The sequence below is a fragment of the Dasypus novemcinctus genome, chromosome 10, assembly GCF_030445035.2.
Source record: "Dasypus novemcinctus isolate mDasNov1 chromosome 10, mDasNov1.1.hap2, whole genome shotgun sequence".
In the NCBI taxonomy this organism is placed as follows: Eukaryota; Metazoa; Chordata; class Mammalia; order Cingulata; family Dasypodidae; genus Dasypus; species Dasypus novemcinctus.
Window position 1 is genome coordinate 6260191 of NC_080682.1, and position 19106 is coordinate 6279296.

Genomic DNA, 19106 nt, shown 5'->3' on the forward strand with positions numbered 1-19106 from the left:
CTACTTTAAATAATGCTACCCAAAACTAAGACCTGAAGAACAGATCAAGGACTTGAGATCTGAAAAGCTTAATCCAGTGAAAATAAACCTTGAGCCTAAGGGAAAATGTTATTTTTGTTGAGGTGATAATCTAATTTCTAACTGTCCTTTGGCTAGATACACCCTGTAACTAAAGGAACACCATGAAGGGAAGTTTCTTCTCAACTAGTGAATGCTAAAGATTTCCAATAATCCAGCAGAATCACAAAAATATCTCACAAAGAGCAGGACTATACAAGAGAAATAGGAAGCCAAGAAAATATACTCACTTGCCAATGTCATCTTGATCTGCAAACTTCTCATCGTTGAAGCCAAACTGGTCAATAAAATTGGACGTCATTTGTTGCATCTGATAATCAGAAAAGGCCTGGCAACCCCAGGACCAGTGACAGTGATATAATGATTCTAATGACATTCTACATACTATTTGCCCATTTCTGTTTCAGAAATCATTTTATTTTTATAGCCATAGGGCTTAAAGAGTTGGTGTGTTTTTCTAAAAAAAAAAATCAAATAATTTCAGACGTAATTTTCCAAAAAAGGAAAGGTTTGGCATTTGTCCACAAGTCATTTCAATGCACATGTCACTGTAAGAAATGTTATGTGATCACTCTGTCCTCTGTTACAAACCTCTTTAGTGAAAGGTTTGGGTTAAGTTAATTCAAAGAGGTGATCAAGTGACATTATCAAGTCTGAAATTATAAGGTGTATTCATCATCTCTGGACACAACCAACCTTAGCTAAGACACGTGGTAGCACCCACCCTCCCTCTAAGCCATCTCCCGCAACCCCCACACAATCCACTAGTGCAAAACGGCACCAGAGGAAAAATGACTAATATACATATCACAATCCTACAAATATAACTTTCAGGGACACTTCATTTTCTACAAAAAAAAAAAAAAAAGATTCAGCTCTCAGAGGATGGGCAGAATATAGAAGTTAAGTGACTTCTATCCTACACCTCAGAAAGAGGAAAGTTTTAACACTCATCCAAAACCCCTCTGAAAAAGCCTACAAAACGATATGATCCAAGGAGGAGGAATTCTGCTCCTTTATGTGGTTTCTAGCAAGCACGAGGCTCAGCTGGGAAAAGGTGGGAGACTGTAATGGGCTCCATGAAAATGTTAACATTCTAATTTAAAACAAAAGCAACAACTACTAGGCCCAGGGCAGCACTTAAAATCAGTGAGTATGTTCTCTTGTATTAATGAGGAGTAAAAAATACAGACACAAGCAAGGGCCACCTACTCATTCTAATCAAAAGAATAAGTAAAGAGACTAAACAACAACATGTGCATTGCTCTGTGGACAGAGGTGTGTGAAGAGACCGCTATTTTCCATAGGTGAGCAAGTGTGGCAGAGGTCTGCTGAACTGAAAGCATCACCACTGAGGCCACTTGCTGGAAAGCAGTAATAATGGAGTTACACTGACTTCTCCTTATATTCTACATCTGAACAAAGCACACAGATCTCCTGCAGACATGTGCTACAGAAAGGCTTATACTATTAATTCCCAATTACTCATTCTAGTGGCAGGGAATTATGGCATGGATAATCCAAATTGTAGATAATTAAAAAATAAACCTTATATTTGGCTTTGGAAGGCATCTTTTTCTTAGATCTGAAAAGAGTCTATCTAGTTATCTGAAAACCTAAAAGCTCACTTTTTTCTATTTCTAGATAATGATACTGTTTGTTCTACCCCCTTCACTTTCTCACATTTTCACAATGACCCCTTTCTTGACCAGAGATAATATTCCATGAACACCCGGGGACCCAGCGCCAGCACACAGCTAGCTGATGGGACAGGCACCTGCGCTACAGCCTGTCCTGGGGCTGGGCTGAGTTTTACTCATATGAATGGCAAATATTGATAGGTAGCATTCTTGGACACTAAATAAAAAAGAAACAACTTCTCTGAATTGTAGCTTTCTTTTATAAGGTAAAACAGATAGATGCCTGGTACTTCAAAGGTAGGGAAAGAATCACCAAGTAATTCTTCTGAGTAGGCTGCATAAGCCTGGCTCTGAATTTATTTACAGATTGGACATTTGCTTTTTCTTACCACAAGGGAGAATCCCTCCCAAGTGTTTTGATTCCTTATGTTTAAAAAAATTTTTTTAAGCTCTAGAGATAATTTTATAAATCTTCTGGTTTCTCAAAAGTGCCCCAGTATTTTAAATGGTTTATAAGAGTATGCTAATACTACAGACATTGCATTCTATTCCGTGTATATATATAAAACTTGTATATATATATATATACACACATACACACATATGCACACACACACTGCATTCCATCTAGCCATCTGTCTTTCTCCTTCTCTCTCAAGACAGCGACTGACAGGAGCAGGTAATCTCCAGGCAGGAAAAATGAAAAACTGTAGTCCTCATTAGTTCTAAGTCTATCATACCTTCTAGGAAGATACATACTAGCAAAGAACCTCAGTTTTCAAATCTGATTTTAACTATTAAAGTTACTACGGCTTACCTATTAATAACCCCATGTAAATAAAGAATACTCACGTACTTTATTTAAAGGTACATAAAAAATGTTATGGATACTGAGAAATTCAAATCTGGAAAGCACTGCATGGTTGTGCAACTTCTAGCACATCCCAGTATTCTCACCCTGGCCAAAACCAGGGACAGTTGAAGCTAATGAGAAGAGAGCCAGCCCCTTCATTAAGGAACCATCTTTGGTAGTGCCTCCTAGGCAACAGAAACAGGCCACCATAGTTTGACCTGATGCTGCCTATCAACAAGCCTACAGTGTGGGGTAGCTGCTTTAATTCTCCAGATACCACCTGGAGGCAGACCACCTCACCCTCCATATCTCTGTGAGACAGAATTAGGAGGAAGGCAAGTCAAACACTACATGTTGAGAAACCAGAAAGGACTGGGGGCAAAATGAAGTCAGCTGGGGCACAAAAGCTGTGAGGCACTCCCCAGGCCACACACGGCCTCACTGGTGACATGTTTAAGTAACCTTGTTAAAATAACCCACCCTAAACTCTCATCACTCAGGGTCTTCACCATTATGAGGCCTGAATTCAAATGTGAGTAAGAACTTGATATGTATAAACTAATATTCAGATTTTAATGGAAAGCAGCATGAAACTCTTAAATTAAACTGCATTTACATTCTCAAATCTTTAAACAATGTTTTGAAGCATATTTCTAATAATATCATGTTGAGCTGACTTATTTACAAAATGATCTATGATTGGTTTATATAGTTTAAACATGCAAATAAGCATGTTTATTAGAAAAAAGTATTCTTTCTTCTTTTTGAGGTTTACATGAAGTGGATAAAATATATAAGAATTGGAGCCTGGCGAAGGTTGTGCCAATCAGTTTTAGGACTGGGAATGCATCACATACAAGTCAGCAGTCAGTCACACTGAAAAGAATTAAGAAAATTCTCCCCAGAACAGATACAATCCTAGAAGCACATATGAAAAGGGAATACTTTCCAGGTGCCTAAATTTAACCATTTCTAGATTGTATCAGGAGCCTGAAGTTCGAAGTTTATTAGCATATTTAGAAACAGATGCCCAGGCATTCTTTTTCTTAAAGCTACATTTTAAAAGGTCCAAAATCACCTTGATAATTTACATTTTACACCATTAAGCTTCACCAAGAGTGGAGCAATGTGTAGCACTCAGGGCCATGACAGGTTGAGGGGACTATTTTAATACTTTAGGTGCTTCAAAGGAGAAAGAGGCAGCTATCAAGGTGCTTCCTAGGGCAATACCAGAAAGCACTGGGACCAAGAAAGGATTGCCTGTAGGCAGGAGGGATGCAGCAAACCAAGGCAAGAAGCACTCAGGGGCTGCTACATTCTGCAAAGAGCATCTCTCAAGAGCTCTCCTATAGGTTGGCAGCTCTCTGACCTAACCTTAGGGGCTGGCTTCCAAAGAACAGCAGCCTGAAATACATAAACAAAGAAGCTAGCCAAGGGTTGAAATTCAACTTCAGATCTATCTTGAAAATATGAACGGTAAAGAGCTTTAGCACTTGCATAGCTAGCCTGCACTAGACTGATGACAGCTACACTAGTTGGCAGCCAAAAGCAGGGCCAGCATAACCATCAGGGGCTGCACTGCAGCCCTAGTAAAAGTTGAGGCTTAAGGACTGAGAAAAAAGAAGCCATACTACACTCAGTGGTGGCTGGGTGGGTAGATGTCCACACCAAAGCAATTAACATGCCAAGACCATCTGGTCCTGGGAAAGGAAAACGTCTCCACATAAATAGCTGATATAACTTTCAAAGGGCTTTTATTTTTAACTCCCAAACCTGATACCCTGTAAAGATAGTAAAATCACCTGCCATCTCTCCAAGAACCATGAATGGATGATAAATTAGTACATTTATTATTTATACCCTACTTTTTCTCCCCAAACAAATATAAGCAGCTGATAAATGGAGATGATGTGGAGGCAGGAGGGTAAAGGCTGCAATGAATTACTTCAAGTAAAACTTAATTTAGATCACCAAAGTAGAATGGCAAGATATTGGAAACATACTATTAATAGGGAAAGGACATTTTAATAAGTCATTTGTTTCAAGGTTATTTGTGAAAGTTTATTTTTTACTAACATTTAAAAATAGTCTTCCTCCTGTTATTCTTACCCACAAATCTCAACTGCATGCATCTTTAAGCAACAATCCAATTATTCTATAGGTCTGCACAGTGAACATGTCCTGGAGATGCCTTACTAAACTATTCATTTTATTCAAATCTCCTAAAATTTAACAGACTCATCTTTTTATCAGGTATGAAACATTCCCTGGAAATATAATCAGTATAAAACTACCTCTCATGTACTTAACACTTGCTATTTTAAATGCTTCTGCCTAACTAGTAAGTACCTCTAAATTACATTCCAATGCAAAATATGGCTCTGAAGCTGATTCATAAAGGGAAACTAGACTAAGCATTTAAAATTAAAAAAGCAAAGCTTTAGGCATGACTCACTTGCTGCAAAGAAGAATCCTGTGAGAAACCCGTTTCTTTAAAGTCAATTTCATCATCACTGGATGAATGAATATGGCAGGTTGTAACCTATATGCATAAAAATGTAAAAAACTATTTAACAGAAAAGTTGTGGCATTTGAATCAGCATTTTCATGGAAAAATCACATTTAGTTTTGCTCTCAATGTGTGTAACAGGAAAAAAAAAAATCAAAATAAAAACAAGTAACAGTTAAGCTGTAACCCCCCCCCCCCCCCCGGTAATTCAAAGGCATATAAACATCGCTCGGCCTAGCTCGGCTGCCTCTCCTCCTGCTGCCACCTGTGGTGACGGTGCTCCTCACTACCCACACCACCAGACCACAGGCCAGATTAGAGAAGAGAGGAGGTCCTCCATTTAGCTCCTTTTGATTTTGATAACTACCTAAAGTTAGAGGTTTAAAGTGGCTCAGATGAAACACAAAAGTAACTTATATGTAGACCATACACTGGAGCATTCCTTACTACTCAACATGGGGTCCGAGCTGCTTATTGGAAAGGGGCATGTGCCAGCTTGTAGGAAAAAACTGGGCGATTCCCAGGGAATGCTCACGCACCACTATAACCACTTCCAAGATAATTCACATTCGGTTCTTGTATTCCTGCCCACACTAGGAAGAGCACTGTCCATAAGGCTAGTCTGACTTGAACCAATAGCCCCCTGCTCATAAGAAGACTCAAAATCTTTTGCTCCTTAGCATGCCTACCTCCCAGCCCAAACTTACAGCCAACTCTCAGTAAATTAAGCAAAAACACAAATAGCAGCTGCTCACCAATTCATGGCAAATGGTTTTTACTAAATTTATAAATGTCACGCAATTCTAGGGGAGTAATGTATTAACAATCAGAAGTCAAGACATACAAATAATTAAATACAGCACTAAAAATAATAACTGCTACACAGTTAGCGACAAATACAAACAGAATTTTGTCTGAAATTGTAGAAACAAGCCCTCTATTTCTGAGGGCAACTTATACTGTATTTTCCGAGTTACTTATTCTGTTTTTTTTTTTCCACAGAAATGTTTTGGGCAGAAGGTCTTGTGTGAGGGGAAGCCACAAGCAGCTGGTGCCTGTCGATTTTAGAAGCTTTGTGCCTAATAGCCTGGAATTAAAGAAACTGGCCTGGTCTCTACTGTGAAGGTACTACAATGTTGGTTCAAGAAGTCCAAATTAGAATCCACAGAGGTTTTTATGGGGCATGGCTTATGAAATTCTGGACAAATCATTGCCTGAACTACATTAACCTAAATCTCATCTCTTTTGTTCCTTTTGTCTGACCTTATTTGGTCAAGATACCAAGCCCAAGTGAAAATAAGCTACAACTGCCCAATATTTCCAATTAATTCCCTTTATACCCTAAGGTAGAAAGCATTCACATCTATTTTTTTTTAGGAGGTACTGGGAATTGAACCCAGAATCTTGTATGTGGGAGGCAGGCCCTCAAACACTGAGTTACATCGACTCCCCAAGGATTATGTTTTGTTGTTGTTTTAGGAGGCACCAGGGACTGAACCTGGGACCTCATAAATGGGAAACGGGCTCAAACTACTGAGCTACACCGGCTCCCCTCACCTCTCCTTTTGAATCTGGCCCAATAAAATCAAAGGCAGAATTTGGGATCATTGAAGGGAACCTGCTTGAGTCAAGAATAGCTTTAGTGAGAGATGTATGCGTGTGTAGGCGGTTTCCAGGCAAATCCAACCAGAGCACAGAGCAGGCTGGGGCACACCTCCTGGGAACACCGCCTGGTCGGGCAGGAGGCACGCTATGGGATGACTGCAGTCAGGTCAAGTGGTTCCACTGAAGGGGATTTAGAGGAACTTGAGGCTCCTTGGCTGGCAAACAAGTGTGAGCATCATACTCAGCCAGCATGTGTTTTACAGGGGCAATCCTAAGATGGAGCACAGAAAGGGAAAATTCAAAGGGCAAGCTAGGTGAATGAAACAGAAGAGAACAAGAGGGGGTTAGTCCTGTGTCTTGTTCTCAAAGTTCAAACAGGATACAACATATCCTCATTTGTACTTTTATGTAACTTTAACTGAGCAGCTACTGTGTGCCAGACACTGTGATCCTTTTACATGTTCTACTTAAAACTGTATTCTCAAAGAGATCTGGGGAGTATTTAAAATAAGGTTTTTCCCCCTCCAAAGAGAAACTACTATTTTAACAAGTTATTACTGATAGCAACATAAACATGCACACCTTCACAATTACATTAAAAGACAGGTTAATTCCAACTCTATCGACATCACCGCTGTCTGAAATTGCTATTAATAAAAAGAGCTAAAAGGGCTAAAAAGACCAGTTAACTTATCCATGGGGAAAACTTTTTTTTTTTTAAAGTAAATTAGTGAATACCTTGTAAATATGTCTGCAAATGTTCGGTGGGTATAGTTTAGTAAACCCCTCCCCCACCAACGATGTTGAACCAGGTATAGATTTTGGAAGACCTGACCTTGGCATTGTCAAGTGGGTGAAACTTGTCCAGAACATCGTCTTTTTCCTGTAACCCTTCCATTCCTCTTGATTCCCCAAGTACTTAGTGCCCTTTCCATTTCAGTTCCTTTCAAGAGCCTCCTCTCAGCTGAATTAAGACGCTAATTCACCCAAGATTTAACATCCTTATATCTTTTTTCTCCCAAAGGAATTTTCTCAATGAGATTTTCAAAGTGTAACTATCTAATAGTGGAATTGCAATCATCTCGGGCAGACTAGACGGGAAGAGGCATAGTCATCTTTTAAAGGTGTGTATTGAATTATGTCACACATTAGTTCATAAATCAATGGCTTCCCAGCTCACTAAAGGAAACACTCGCCCTGTTAGAGGCACACTGGACGATCTCGTCGACCCTGAACTCACTAGGAATGACCCAATATCAGAGCCTCTTCCTGTACTCACTTCAAGCCTCTACATGCATGTTACCCTCTCAATGAGGTTTACCTAAGCCACCTTATTTTAAAACTGCACACCACCTAAAATACTTCCTATCTCCCTCCCCTGTTGTTGCTCCATAGCACTTACTAGCTGATATCTATACATCTTACTCATTTATTTATCTGTCACACATGCCTACCCCGAGCATTAGAATATAGGCACCATTAAAGTAGGATTTTTTTTTTTTTTTTTTTTTTTGGGCTAATCTTGTTTAGTACTATACCCTTAGTGCCTGGTGCATAGCAGATACTGAAATGTTGAGTGAATTAACAAATACTAATAAATCACTAAATGAAAACAAATACAAAGATACAACTTTTGAGAAAGTAACATATATTTAAGAACACACTTGCCAAGCTAGATGTATTCTGAGTAGAGTACACTTATAGTGGAAAAAAAAGCTTGAGATATTATCATCATCATCTTTCATAATAAACTTCTTCACCTTGGCTGACCAGGTTGCTAACTCGGGGCCTATCGGAGTGAATGGTCCCCATGGCCCACATCCATATGGCCTGGGCATGAGGTAAGAATGTAAACTCTCAGGTTCCTCCCCAGACCTGTGACATTTCCAGGCAATTCACACAGGCACGCCATTATCACTCTCCGACCTCCAAAGACTGTCTTGTCAATAATGGGAAAGAAAATTGGTACCAATCTTGCCAAATATTTGGAGGAACTGTGTAGATTTAAGAGATCTGGATTTTTTTTTTCGTTTTAGCAATAAGTACAGATGTTAATTGGTTAAAAAGAAAAATAGGAAAAGAAGCACAAGCATTTAAAAGACAAATTTCTTCCTGGGGATGAAGGTAGACAATGAAACAAACTCCATCTTCCAAAATCAGCGCAAAAACATTTCCTACACTAAATTTACTCTACCTAAATTCTTGACAATTTTCACAATTTGGGGCTTTGTTAAAAACAAAACAAAACAAAACAAAACACCCCACAGCTTTATGGATGTAATCAAAACACACCAAATGTTAAGCCCAACATAAATAAAACCATAGGCAGTATATGAATCCACTGTGCACCTACATTGGCATGATGGGGTGAAAAGACTGTAGTACTTCAAATATCTCAGCGAGGTTAATTATAAAATGCTGCACTAGAAGTGATGGGGGCTTGGGCTGGCACAGCTTATCCCACCTAACTGGGCAGATCCTCGGGCCTATAGCCAGTAGGACACGTAAGTTTTCAGCGTATAAATGGACGTATCCTTGCTGTGAAGAGAAAAAATAAGAAAAAGCCAGGGCGACATAACAAAGTACTGACTCAAACACGTGTTGCTGAACTACAGGTTGACTCAAAGCCTATGAATAAACCTGAAATGATTCCCACAGAGGTGGCAGAGTCTTCTTCACTTCGACCAAAGAAGCCTAGGTAGTGTATCTACTCTCACCTCTCTGTTTGGGTAGGGAGGCGGGGATAAGCAATCAATCCATCACTTATCTGCCAATTCCAGGGATGAGTGTTGTCTGAAAACAATTAAGAAGTTAAATGCTTTTACTTGGGCTTTGTACTACATTACACTATGGGTGCTCTTTGTGGTTATAATTTTTGCAAGTGCAAAGTCCACTGGATTTACTAAGTTGTGTTTTTAATATTCACAGTACCATATTTTCCCTAGAGCATGGTATCTAGTCCAACTAGGATACTGCCTGAAAACATTCTGGGCAAGAAAAAAGCCTGGAGGCTGCAGTTAAAGTCTCCTTGGTGGCATGGGATTAATGTATGAGCATCCTTAAAAATCTGCAGCATCTGTGTCCCTAATATTAAAAGGCAAAATTCCCTAATGGAAGAACTTAAGATGAAATGGAGATGGTATTTAAGAAAGACTATGGGACCAAAAACTGAAAAGGTCTTGAGTAATCAACCTGAAAGTCTCAGTAAACAGCAAAATTAATGAATGGGGCTAACTCAATATGGGGTACCAGCAATGTTAACAGGGCTCTATAAATCTCACCATTTTTGCTTGATAAGTCAACTTCTCCTTATTTCACCTTATTGTAGATTATTTATGTAGTCCAATTATGATGGCATAAAGTGTTCAACAGGCAAAAGAGAACTGAGCTTCAATTAGAGCGAAAGACAGAGCCCACATCCACCCTTGAAGTCAATCAAAGGATAAGTTTCCTAAACAAAAATCAGAAATTAATATTCCTAAATATTCCTTTTTAAAATAAGAACTCTGAGAAAAATCCCCTTAAAGGAGATCATGTTGACTGCATTCTTAACAAGGAATTGATATGGGGTCTTTTCTAAAATGAAATGGTTTAACTGAACAGTATGAGAGGACTACTGACTCTACAATAAAACCCTGATTATCCTGAACTGTCAGATTAGGTGATATTCTGAGTATCTAACCCAGATTAAATGACTAGCCTATTTGATTAGAGAACAGTAACTATCTAAAATGAATACTATATTCATTAAAAATTACTCCAGCCTTCCTTGATGAGCCAGGGCTGTTGTCATGAACACCAGTTCCTCTGCTGGGCTGTAACACACTGAAAAACTAAGGGCCATTAGACCTATTTTAACTAAATGGTTCCATATAGCTCCCTTTCTACAGTTCCCTCCTAATTTCACAAGTCTTTCAATTCCTAACACTTCCTAATTCCATCATTATACCCATTTGAAAAGGACATTAGCCCAACAATTTGGCAAGACTCTGGAAAAAACAACAGGTTTTTTAAACAGTCTACAAAAAGTAAGAGGAAACAGGCCCCTTTGGGAGTGTGACACTGGGTGCTAGGTGACCGCTCTTGAGCTTCCAAGACCTTTCTGTTTCCCTCGTTTCTAAATTATATTTCTGAATTATGTTCTAAACTAAGGTTGCCAGATACTTGACCTCCTAACAGTTAAGTTGTTATTGTATACTAGGACTTCAAGATTGAAGTCACTGAATTTCCAATATAGAATCAAATGCCTGACCCTCACACTTCAAAGTAGAGTCAAGCGCTGCTTCTAAATCAAGGTAACCACCTCAGTTATCCGCTGGCATGTGTTTTCCTAAGGAAAGGTTTTCCCCATCTTTAAAAGCAAAAACAATACTTACCTTTAAATGTAATGTGTTTAAAAAACAAAACAAAACATCAAAAATACATTCCAAAGTCCAATATAATTTTTTAAAAAATTATCAATGCCATTATTCCCTGGCTAAAAGTATCATTTTTGCTAAAGACTTAAAAACTGGAGTTTCAAAGTCATCTATTAAGGTTTTCCACCACTAGGAATTATCAAAAATGAGGGTAAATTCAACACAGTATCATTAGGAAATACCCAAATACTGAGCTTTTCTAACTACCTAGAGTATCTGAAGCATAAGGCAATATACCCAACAGAACCAACAGCCAGCTAAATTGTTTTGTTGAGGTGCTTAGGAAGCAGGGCATTGAGGAAAATGAAACTAAACATGCTGTGAAGTAGAAATTGGTGGCTTCTTTGTACCTCTTTGTCATCCCAGGCAGGTAATTAGGAGTTGACTAGAAAAAGTGAAAAGAGTATTGTGAACACTGATCTCCCTTCCTGGTACAGAGACATGAACTTATACTTGGTGTACAATCATTGGGTCAAACGGAAAATCTTTTACATCCTTCTGAATAAATGGGCAAAGGCTAAGACAGCACTGAAAAAATATAAATATAACCTTGTAAAACCTACTAGATCTACCGTGTTCCTCTTGTTAGTTTCTCCTAAGGAGCTTGTGCAGAACGTCTCCCATCGCTCCCTGACTTCATCTGGAAGATCTTTAGAGTGAGAAAAGGGAAAAAGCATCATCATTACAGTGACCTGCAAAGAGTAAACAGGTAAAACATGGGACGACCCCCCAGGCTCACCACTGGTGAGCATGGCACCTCAGCTGAGTAAATGGGTGATAGCCCAGTAACTAGTGATCAGAGAGGGAAAAAGTCCCAGGACTTTTAAGAACCAGAAACCCCCAAGCTGTCTAGGTTTGAAGCCAAGAGCCCCAAGCAGTTCCATGGATTTAACAATTCCTAGAAATCTTTTGGTAGAAACTTAATTTGAATTATTTGTTTCCAGCAAGCTCGGCTGAAAAAGGTAATAGTTTGCAGGTGGGGAAAAAAGTGTTTTTTACCCATTGTCAAGTAAGTTTAGGAAATGCTGCAAATGTCAGCTCCCACACATTTTCCTGAGATATACTGATTGGCATCTGGCCAATGAATACTCCCTAGAACCCAGTTTGGCTTCCCAAAATGCCACAGTGTCTTTTAAATGTTTGCACCACAGGCTGACCTATGTATATACAGGCAACAGTGAAATTTACCTTCTAGAGAAATTTTCATGAAGAGGGTACACTAATGTTTTTCTGAGAGAGCTAAAGCATGGCTCTAATCTTGGAAGCCTTACTAGAATAAAAGGATCACCTGGCAATTCTGGTTTAAGCACACATGTGTGCTCACCTACACATACCTGACAAGCAATCTACATAAAAAGAATCTATTAAAAAACATATTACATCACATGGCTGCTTCTCTTTGGGAAAGATAATCTGCAATGATCTGGCTTATGCATGCCTCAAGAAGGAGAACTATAGGTAGGCAAGCCCAATTTTTTCCGTCACTGCCAAACAACTATGCTTTGAATACTCACCTAATAGGTAACAGTCTCTTGTACACACAAGTATTCTTAAGAATAAATAGGGTATACCAGAAATTGATTTTTGGCATATTAATTCTGAATGAATGTGGTACCAGAGGTGTTAAAGAGTTTTCACATTTAGAGTAAGTCAAAGGCCTAGAAATTCCTTTGGTACAAGAACCCAGAGTATATAGAGAGGTGTTAACGGTGTCATTTTGGAAAAGATGGACTCATGGTCTGGGTGCAAGTGTAAAAGGCAACCATGCAGTTTCTTCTGGGTGAACTTTGGCTGATTAAATTTAAATCCTAGTCTACAAAGAGTTCTCTGTGAGCCAGTACCCTCATTTGGTGATGGAAATATGGCAGAAGTGCTGACACATGCTTTAATACCCAAGTTAAAGGGTAAATAGGGCCTTCAAAAGAATACAAAAAGCAAGTATAATTATAGCTGCAGTAACTGAATTGCCAGAATACCTGTACTTCAAGCTGAAAATACTCTAGAAATGATTTACTGAGCAATGCTTTTTGACAATGAAATTGGGTAACTCTACTATGCCAAACTTGGCCAAACTTGCTAATATTTACTAAAAGAACTGTGGAAATAAGAACAAGATACAGCAAAGAACTATATTGTTTAAACAAATTCTCAAGAATCTCATTCAAATTCTTCAAATTGTAAAATACAAAGAAACTCCATAAAATAGCTATTATAAATGCTTTAAGTATTTCCACTTCACCCTTAACTCCTTTTTCCAGTCCAGCAAAAATTTAATTAAGATTACATCAACTTACCTTTGATAAGCTGCTGTACTAATGCACTGTTGGGGCCTTTGTCAGTGCTGTGCACAATACAGTTCGCTATCCTTGTGAGGTGTCCCATGTAACCATGCCGCCTTCCTCCCTCTGCCCTGAGAAGCAATAAAAAGACAAATATTCAGATCCCTAACTGGATGAAGCGATGAAATAGTTTGGTAAATACTGTCTATTTAAGCAATCATTTTAAATCTAAGGCCACAGATGATGACCAGGGACTGGAAATGAAGGAGTAGCAAAGAAATGGGGAGTGCCAGAATATTACCAGGCAGCAAGGGGCAGAAAGTCTGAAGCCCCCTACGTAAAGGATTATGCTGTTACTTAATCAGCAGGACCCTTGGTATTCAAATGTGCAAAAAAATCATTCATCTTCAGCAACACATTATCTTAAAAAACAAAACATAAAACCCCAAGTGCTCTTTGATGCCTAATGTTTCTCGGACTTTGTTACCTTTTTGTAAAACTATTTTTTCAAACTTTAATTAAATAGTAGGGAACTCAGGTAAGTAATTCTGCTGGTTCATTTCCTTAAAAAACATCAAATTTTAATGGTATCAATTAATTAACAGAGATAATGAAGTACCAATGGCATTTCTCAAGTTAAAATATTACTTGTCCACACACTGCTTAGAAATTAATTCCTTGCCCCATTTCACCAACTCAGAGTCTAATCTTCCCAAGCCTGATCAATTCTGTACATTTAGACAAACATTTCATTAACAGTGTGGCTTCTCTATTTACAAAACGTCAAGACTTGTAATTCTATGAAACAAAAGACTTCTGGTTGCAGATAGGGAAGAAACTGGAGAGATTTTTGCTCAAAAGAACCTTTCAGAAGCTTGCCTGGAAATACCTGTTCAATAATCTCGGAGCGTCTGGGAATATATAAGGATGAGAAGGCACAGGGTTGACATCAACCAAGTTGATAGCAGCTTCTTTGTTTCACAAAAAGATTCAAAGACACAAGTGTGCCTCATATGCCACGTCTCAGCCAGATGCTAGTTTGCATTCCCTAAGCCCACAGGTGAAAACAAAGGTCCATCTGCAGGCTTTAGGCCCAGGGCCTCCAATGTTTTTGGGGCTTCAGGTAGGAGGAAACATTAGGAAAGTTCTTTCAGGACACCTCAGGGTGGGGGAATGTTATTAGCCATGACTCTAGAGCACCCGAGCACTGGCCAGAGAGAGGAAGGCAGGGCAGAGAGGGCACAGAGGTGCTAGGATGGGGTCAGACATGGAACCAGATGCAGATCTGGCCACAGGCAGCAACCCAGAGAAGCTCCATCTGGAAGAACACAGCTGAGGTCTGCCAAGACATGCTCCCTGCAACACGCAAACAAGACGTCAAATTTCTCACACAGAGTTGAAGAAAAGCACTATCAGAGTTTATGAACCCAGTTTTAAAAAATCAAACCTCACAAAGTAAAGCTGACATCTCCCATGCACTTCCTAGCTCTCTGGGGCCATGAGTCTGAACAGACATAAGAGAGTGTGAGAAGACTCCTGAGAGACACCAACTACAAAGGGACAAGAGACAACTTTGGGGGGTGATGGAAATAGTCTGTCTTGACTGTAGAGGAGGTTACATGACTGGATGTGTTTAACACAATTCACAGACTGTAGACCTAAAAAGGATGAATTTCACCATAGGAGAATTATCCCTGAGGAAACCTGACTTAAAACACACACACACACACACACAAACACACACACACACACACACAAGAATCATGCCTTAAGAGTATGTTCAAAGCACACCCTATGTTGTCCCCTCGGAAGTATTGGGCTGACATGAAAGGTCTCTGGGCACTGGAGATGAACACCTGCTACAGACACCACCACTAGGGAAAAAAGTGCTGAGTAACAAAGCTGCTTACATGTGTCAATTAATTCATCAAATAACCTTGCCAGTCAGGTAAAGAAAATGTTCTACACCAGAAAATACCAAGCAATTTTCCCCTCTAGTCCATGTAGGAAGTGACACTTCTCTCGAATATGCACAGGTACCTAAGGTCTTCTGTCCTGATTTCAAAGAGGAATTTACTTCACAACTCTATCACTTTCACATAACTTTCTTAAGAAAAAACAGGATTAAAAAACCACACAAAAAAACAGCTATTCAAGTAAGGATCTGGAAGTTTGGAAGGCAGTACAGAGTTGGGGGCTACTCCTAACTCTTTGGTTTCCCCTTAGGAGAGGTGGGATGACAGAGAGATCTAAAAATCAATTATTAGGAAAATATCTGTAGTTACAATAAAACAATTCGGAAGTTAACAAGAGAATTGCGTAACCTGTAAATTGGCTGGTATCATGTAATTACTTTCACTTTTCTCTAAGGCAAGGGGCATGTATTCTTCAAGCTATAAATCAAACTGAATTCCCATTAAAAAAACAAGCTACTTACTGTTTTTTCTCATTCATTTCCCATGCTTCAAGTATTCGTTCTATTAACTGACATTTTTGAAAAAGCTGAGTTAAAAAAAAAAGAATATTCAATTAACATTTGTGTAAAAGCCAAAGCATCAAAATGTTGAAATGAAATAACTTTAGTGAACTGATGAGTGGGACGCCTAACATGGTAAGCATACCGGTTAACGTAGCGTGACGGGGAGTGCACCTGAGGTCCCTAGAAGTCTACAGGGATTCAAGGCCTCAATAAGCCCTGCAGGGCCCCTCCAGGCCCACTACAGCAGTAGAGGTACTTCCATAAACGAGCAGCTGACCCAAAGTAAAGCCTGGTTTTATCAGCCATGAAAATTGGGCTCAGAAATAAAAAGCCTGACCAAAAAATTAAAATGAAATACAGATAATATTATATACCCTTGCAAAAAGTAAAAATTTAAATTAGAAACACAGAACTTCTAAGCAAGAAGAAATCTGAAGGCTGACTTCCTAAAGCCACCTCACAGTTGACAAAACAGAAAACAGACTCCAAGAAGGGCTTGTTTAACAAGACAACACAACTCCCTTCTCCTGACTTTCAGGCATGAATTCAGCTCCAGAAACTAAACCCTGGTATGTCCTGACTGCTCAAGTGTTCTGCAGTATTTAAATTCCTACGGTACTTCTCAACTCCGAAAGACCTATAAATCTTTAAATCTATTGATTTTGTCAAATAAGCAGGCCACTCAGAGTACTTTTTTCTTAAAACACAGTTCATTTACAATGGTTATCTGTCCAAGATATTATCATTGGTAAAAAATGCAATGGAAACATGAAAAATAATTAAACTCTGAAATCTACTCCCATGTCCCTAAACCTCGATTCATTTCACACTGAGATGGAAAATGCTATAACAAGGAAGGAGTGAAAGAGAAAATGAGACTGAGTGAACTTACATGTTTCAATAACAAATTGTCACCAGTGGAGTCTTGCTCAGCAATTGTGCCACTTTCTGCATTTTCAAAAGGACTTGCAAGAATCAGTGCAATACAAATTTCCACTTGTGTATGCAAAAAGTTATTCCAAGTATATTTGAAGAACATGTCCTACCAATAAAAACAATGCTTTGCTTTATTTAATTTAATGTTTAAGTCACTACACTTTAATAAATTTACAGAACGATTTAATGGCTTAAAGGAAAAGGATGTGTTTGCAGTCCAACAGGACTAATTTAAAGGAATACGAGTTTAAGAGTCTGAACCACCACATCATGGCCTAAATAACATAACTGCTTAATCGACATGCCAACATTTTCACAGAATCAAGTAAAACAATAAATTCATGACGTAAATACAAAAGTAAAGTGCTTCAAAAAGAAAAGGAGTGTCTTTTTAAGCAATCAACGCAGATATTAAATCCAGTGACCTTTCAACAGTTTTTAAAGAAGTTCATGAGAATTTCCTTTTTGTTTTTTTCCTGAGGTACCAGGGCCAGGGATTAAAGCCTGGACCTCACCTGTGGAAAGCTGACGCTCAGCCTCTGCGCCACACTGGCTTGATGGAGCTGTTTTCTTCATTTGTTTTGCTTATTGTTTTTTTTTCCAGGAGGCACAAGGAACTGAACTCAAGACCTCCCACAAGGAAGATGGGAGCTCAACTGCTTGAGTTACAACCACTCCTTGAGAATTTCCTTTTGATTCAGCAAATATAAAATGGCTTTTGTTTAGTGCACTGTTCTAGGTTCTATACAGAGACAGAGTAAACAAAAACATAGTCCCCAATCTTACAGTGCTCCTAACTTCCAAAACCACCCAGGCTTTCGAAATCTCAAGAGAATTGTTAGCTGGGGTGAAAGAGAAGTGAGGCCTGAAAGATGCTGACATGTTAATCTCCTAGGGGTGCAAAGGTTTTCCAAATTCCTTGAAAAGGTAGTATCACCTGAAAAAGGAAAGACAACTCCAAAAAGCACAAAAGGCCCAGTTACACTAGGTATTCAGGATATTGTTGAGTCTGGTTATCTAATCCCAAAAGGAAAAAGTAATGATTAATTTTAGGGGTTTATATCTAATTTATTATTACTATAGAGTAGCTCTAAAGGTTAACAGAAGAATCAATCTAACCAGAGTATAAAGCTGGCATTAATAAAATTAAAAGTAACCGATGGGAAAGCAAATGTGGCTCTCAACCAGCTAGGCACCTGCCTACCACATGGAAGGTCATGGGAGGTCCCAAGTTTGGGTCCTGGTGCCTCCAAAAGAAGACAAACAGATGATGCCCCCACCATGAAAACAAGTTAGATCCTGCTCCCACTGCAACAAGCAGATGCCACAAAAGCCAGTAGGTGCCACAGTCCTCAGGGACAGATGTGGCTCAGGTTGTTGGGCACTCGCCTCTCGTGGGAAGTCTCGGGTTTGGTTTCCGGTGCCTCCTGGAGAAGGAGAGCAAACAACGAGCAGAGAGAGGAAAGAACCATCTAGGGGAGTGGGGATAAATAAAGAAAAATAAAGTAAATAAATACATCTTAAAAAAAAAAAAAGTGGGCGGCGGACTTGGTCCAGTGGTTAGGGCGTCCATCTACCACATGGGAGGTCCGCAGTTCAAACCCCGGGCCTCTTTGACCCGTGTGGAGCTGGCCCACGTGCAGTGCTGATGTGCGCAAGGAGTGCCCTGCCATGCAGGGGTGTTCCCTGCATAGGGTAGCCCCGCGTGCAAGGAGTGCGCCCCGTGTGGAGAGCCGCCCAGCACGAAAGAAAGTGCAACCTGCCCAGGAATGTGCCGCCCACACGGAGAGCTGACACAACAAGATGACACAACAAAAAGAAACACAGATTCCCAAGCCGCTGACAACAGAAGTGGACAAAGAAGACGCAGCAAACAGACACAGAGAACAGACAACTGGGGTGGGGGAGTGGGGAAGGGGAGAGAAATAAATAAATTAAATCTTTAAAAAAAAAAAAGTAACTGATGACTTCAGGGAGAATCCCAAAGGCAGAGGTAAAAATGGATATTCCTGTTGTTTTGCATACCAGTTAGACCGCAGGGAGAAAGCTACATCCTCAGAGGGCAATGATTATTCGCCTGAGGAAACTCATCCTCTAAAACTTTCATCTCTTTCTTTGAAATGGTCATGATCTCTGTGCCCAATACTGTTACGTCATTTCAGCCAGGCTGAAACACAAGAACTAGAAATATTCCAACAACGCTAGAAAGTAAAATGTAGTCTGGTGGGTGAACCAGGCATGGGCTTGAAATTGTGAGTATGAATTCAAATCTTGGCTTTATCACTTGATAGCCATGGATTGCACCCCTA

At 39.4% G+C, this 19106-nt stretch overlaps 1 protein-coding gene across 50 annotated transcripts in view; it reads right to left on the reverse strand.

Annotated features, from left to right (window-relative positions):
• PPP6R3 (protein phosphatase 6 regulatory subunit 3) overlaps positions 1-19106 on the reverse strand; it is a 150098-nt gene that overhangs the window by 23522 nt on the left and 107470 nt on the right. For 12 of the 50 annotated variants that reach the window (XM_058305050.2, XM_058305058.1, XM_071217923.1 and 9 more), the window contains 5 exons: positions 16754-16903; positions 15820-15884; positions 13398-13513; positions 11667-11752; positions 309-406 (listed from right to left, as the gene is read on the reverse strand). In XM_058305050.2, the coding sequence (XP_058161033.1) occupies positions 309-406; positions 11667-11752; positions 13398-13513; positions 15820-15884; positions 16754-16903 (515 nt within the window). Of the gene's footprint in view, positions 1-308; positions 407-5026; positions 5114-9038; positions 9224-11666; positions 11753-13397; positions 13514-15819; positions 15885-16753; positions 16904-19106 lie in introns of all 50 variants that reach the window. The other 38 variants (XM_071217922.1, XM_058305034.1, XM_058305035.1 and 35 more) reach the window with 6 other exon arrangements.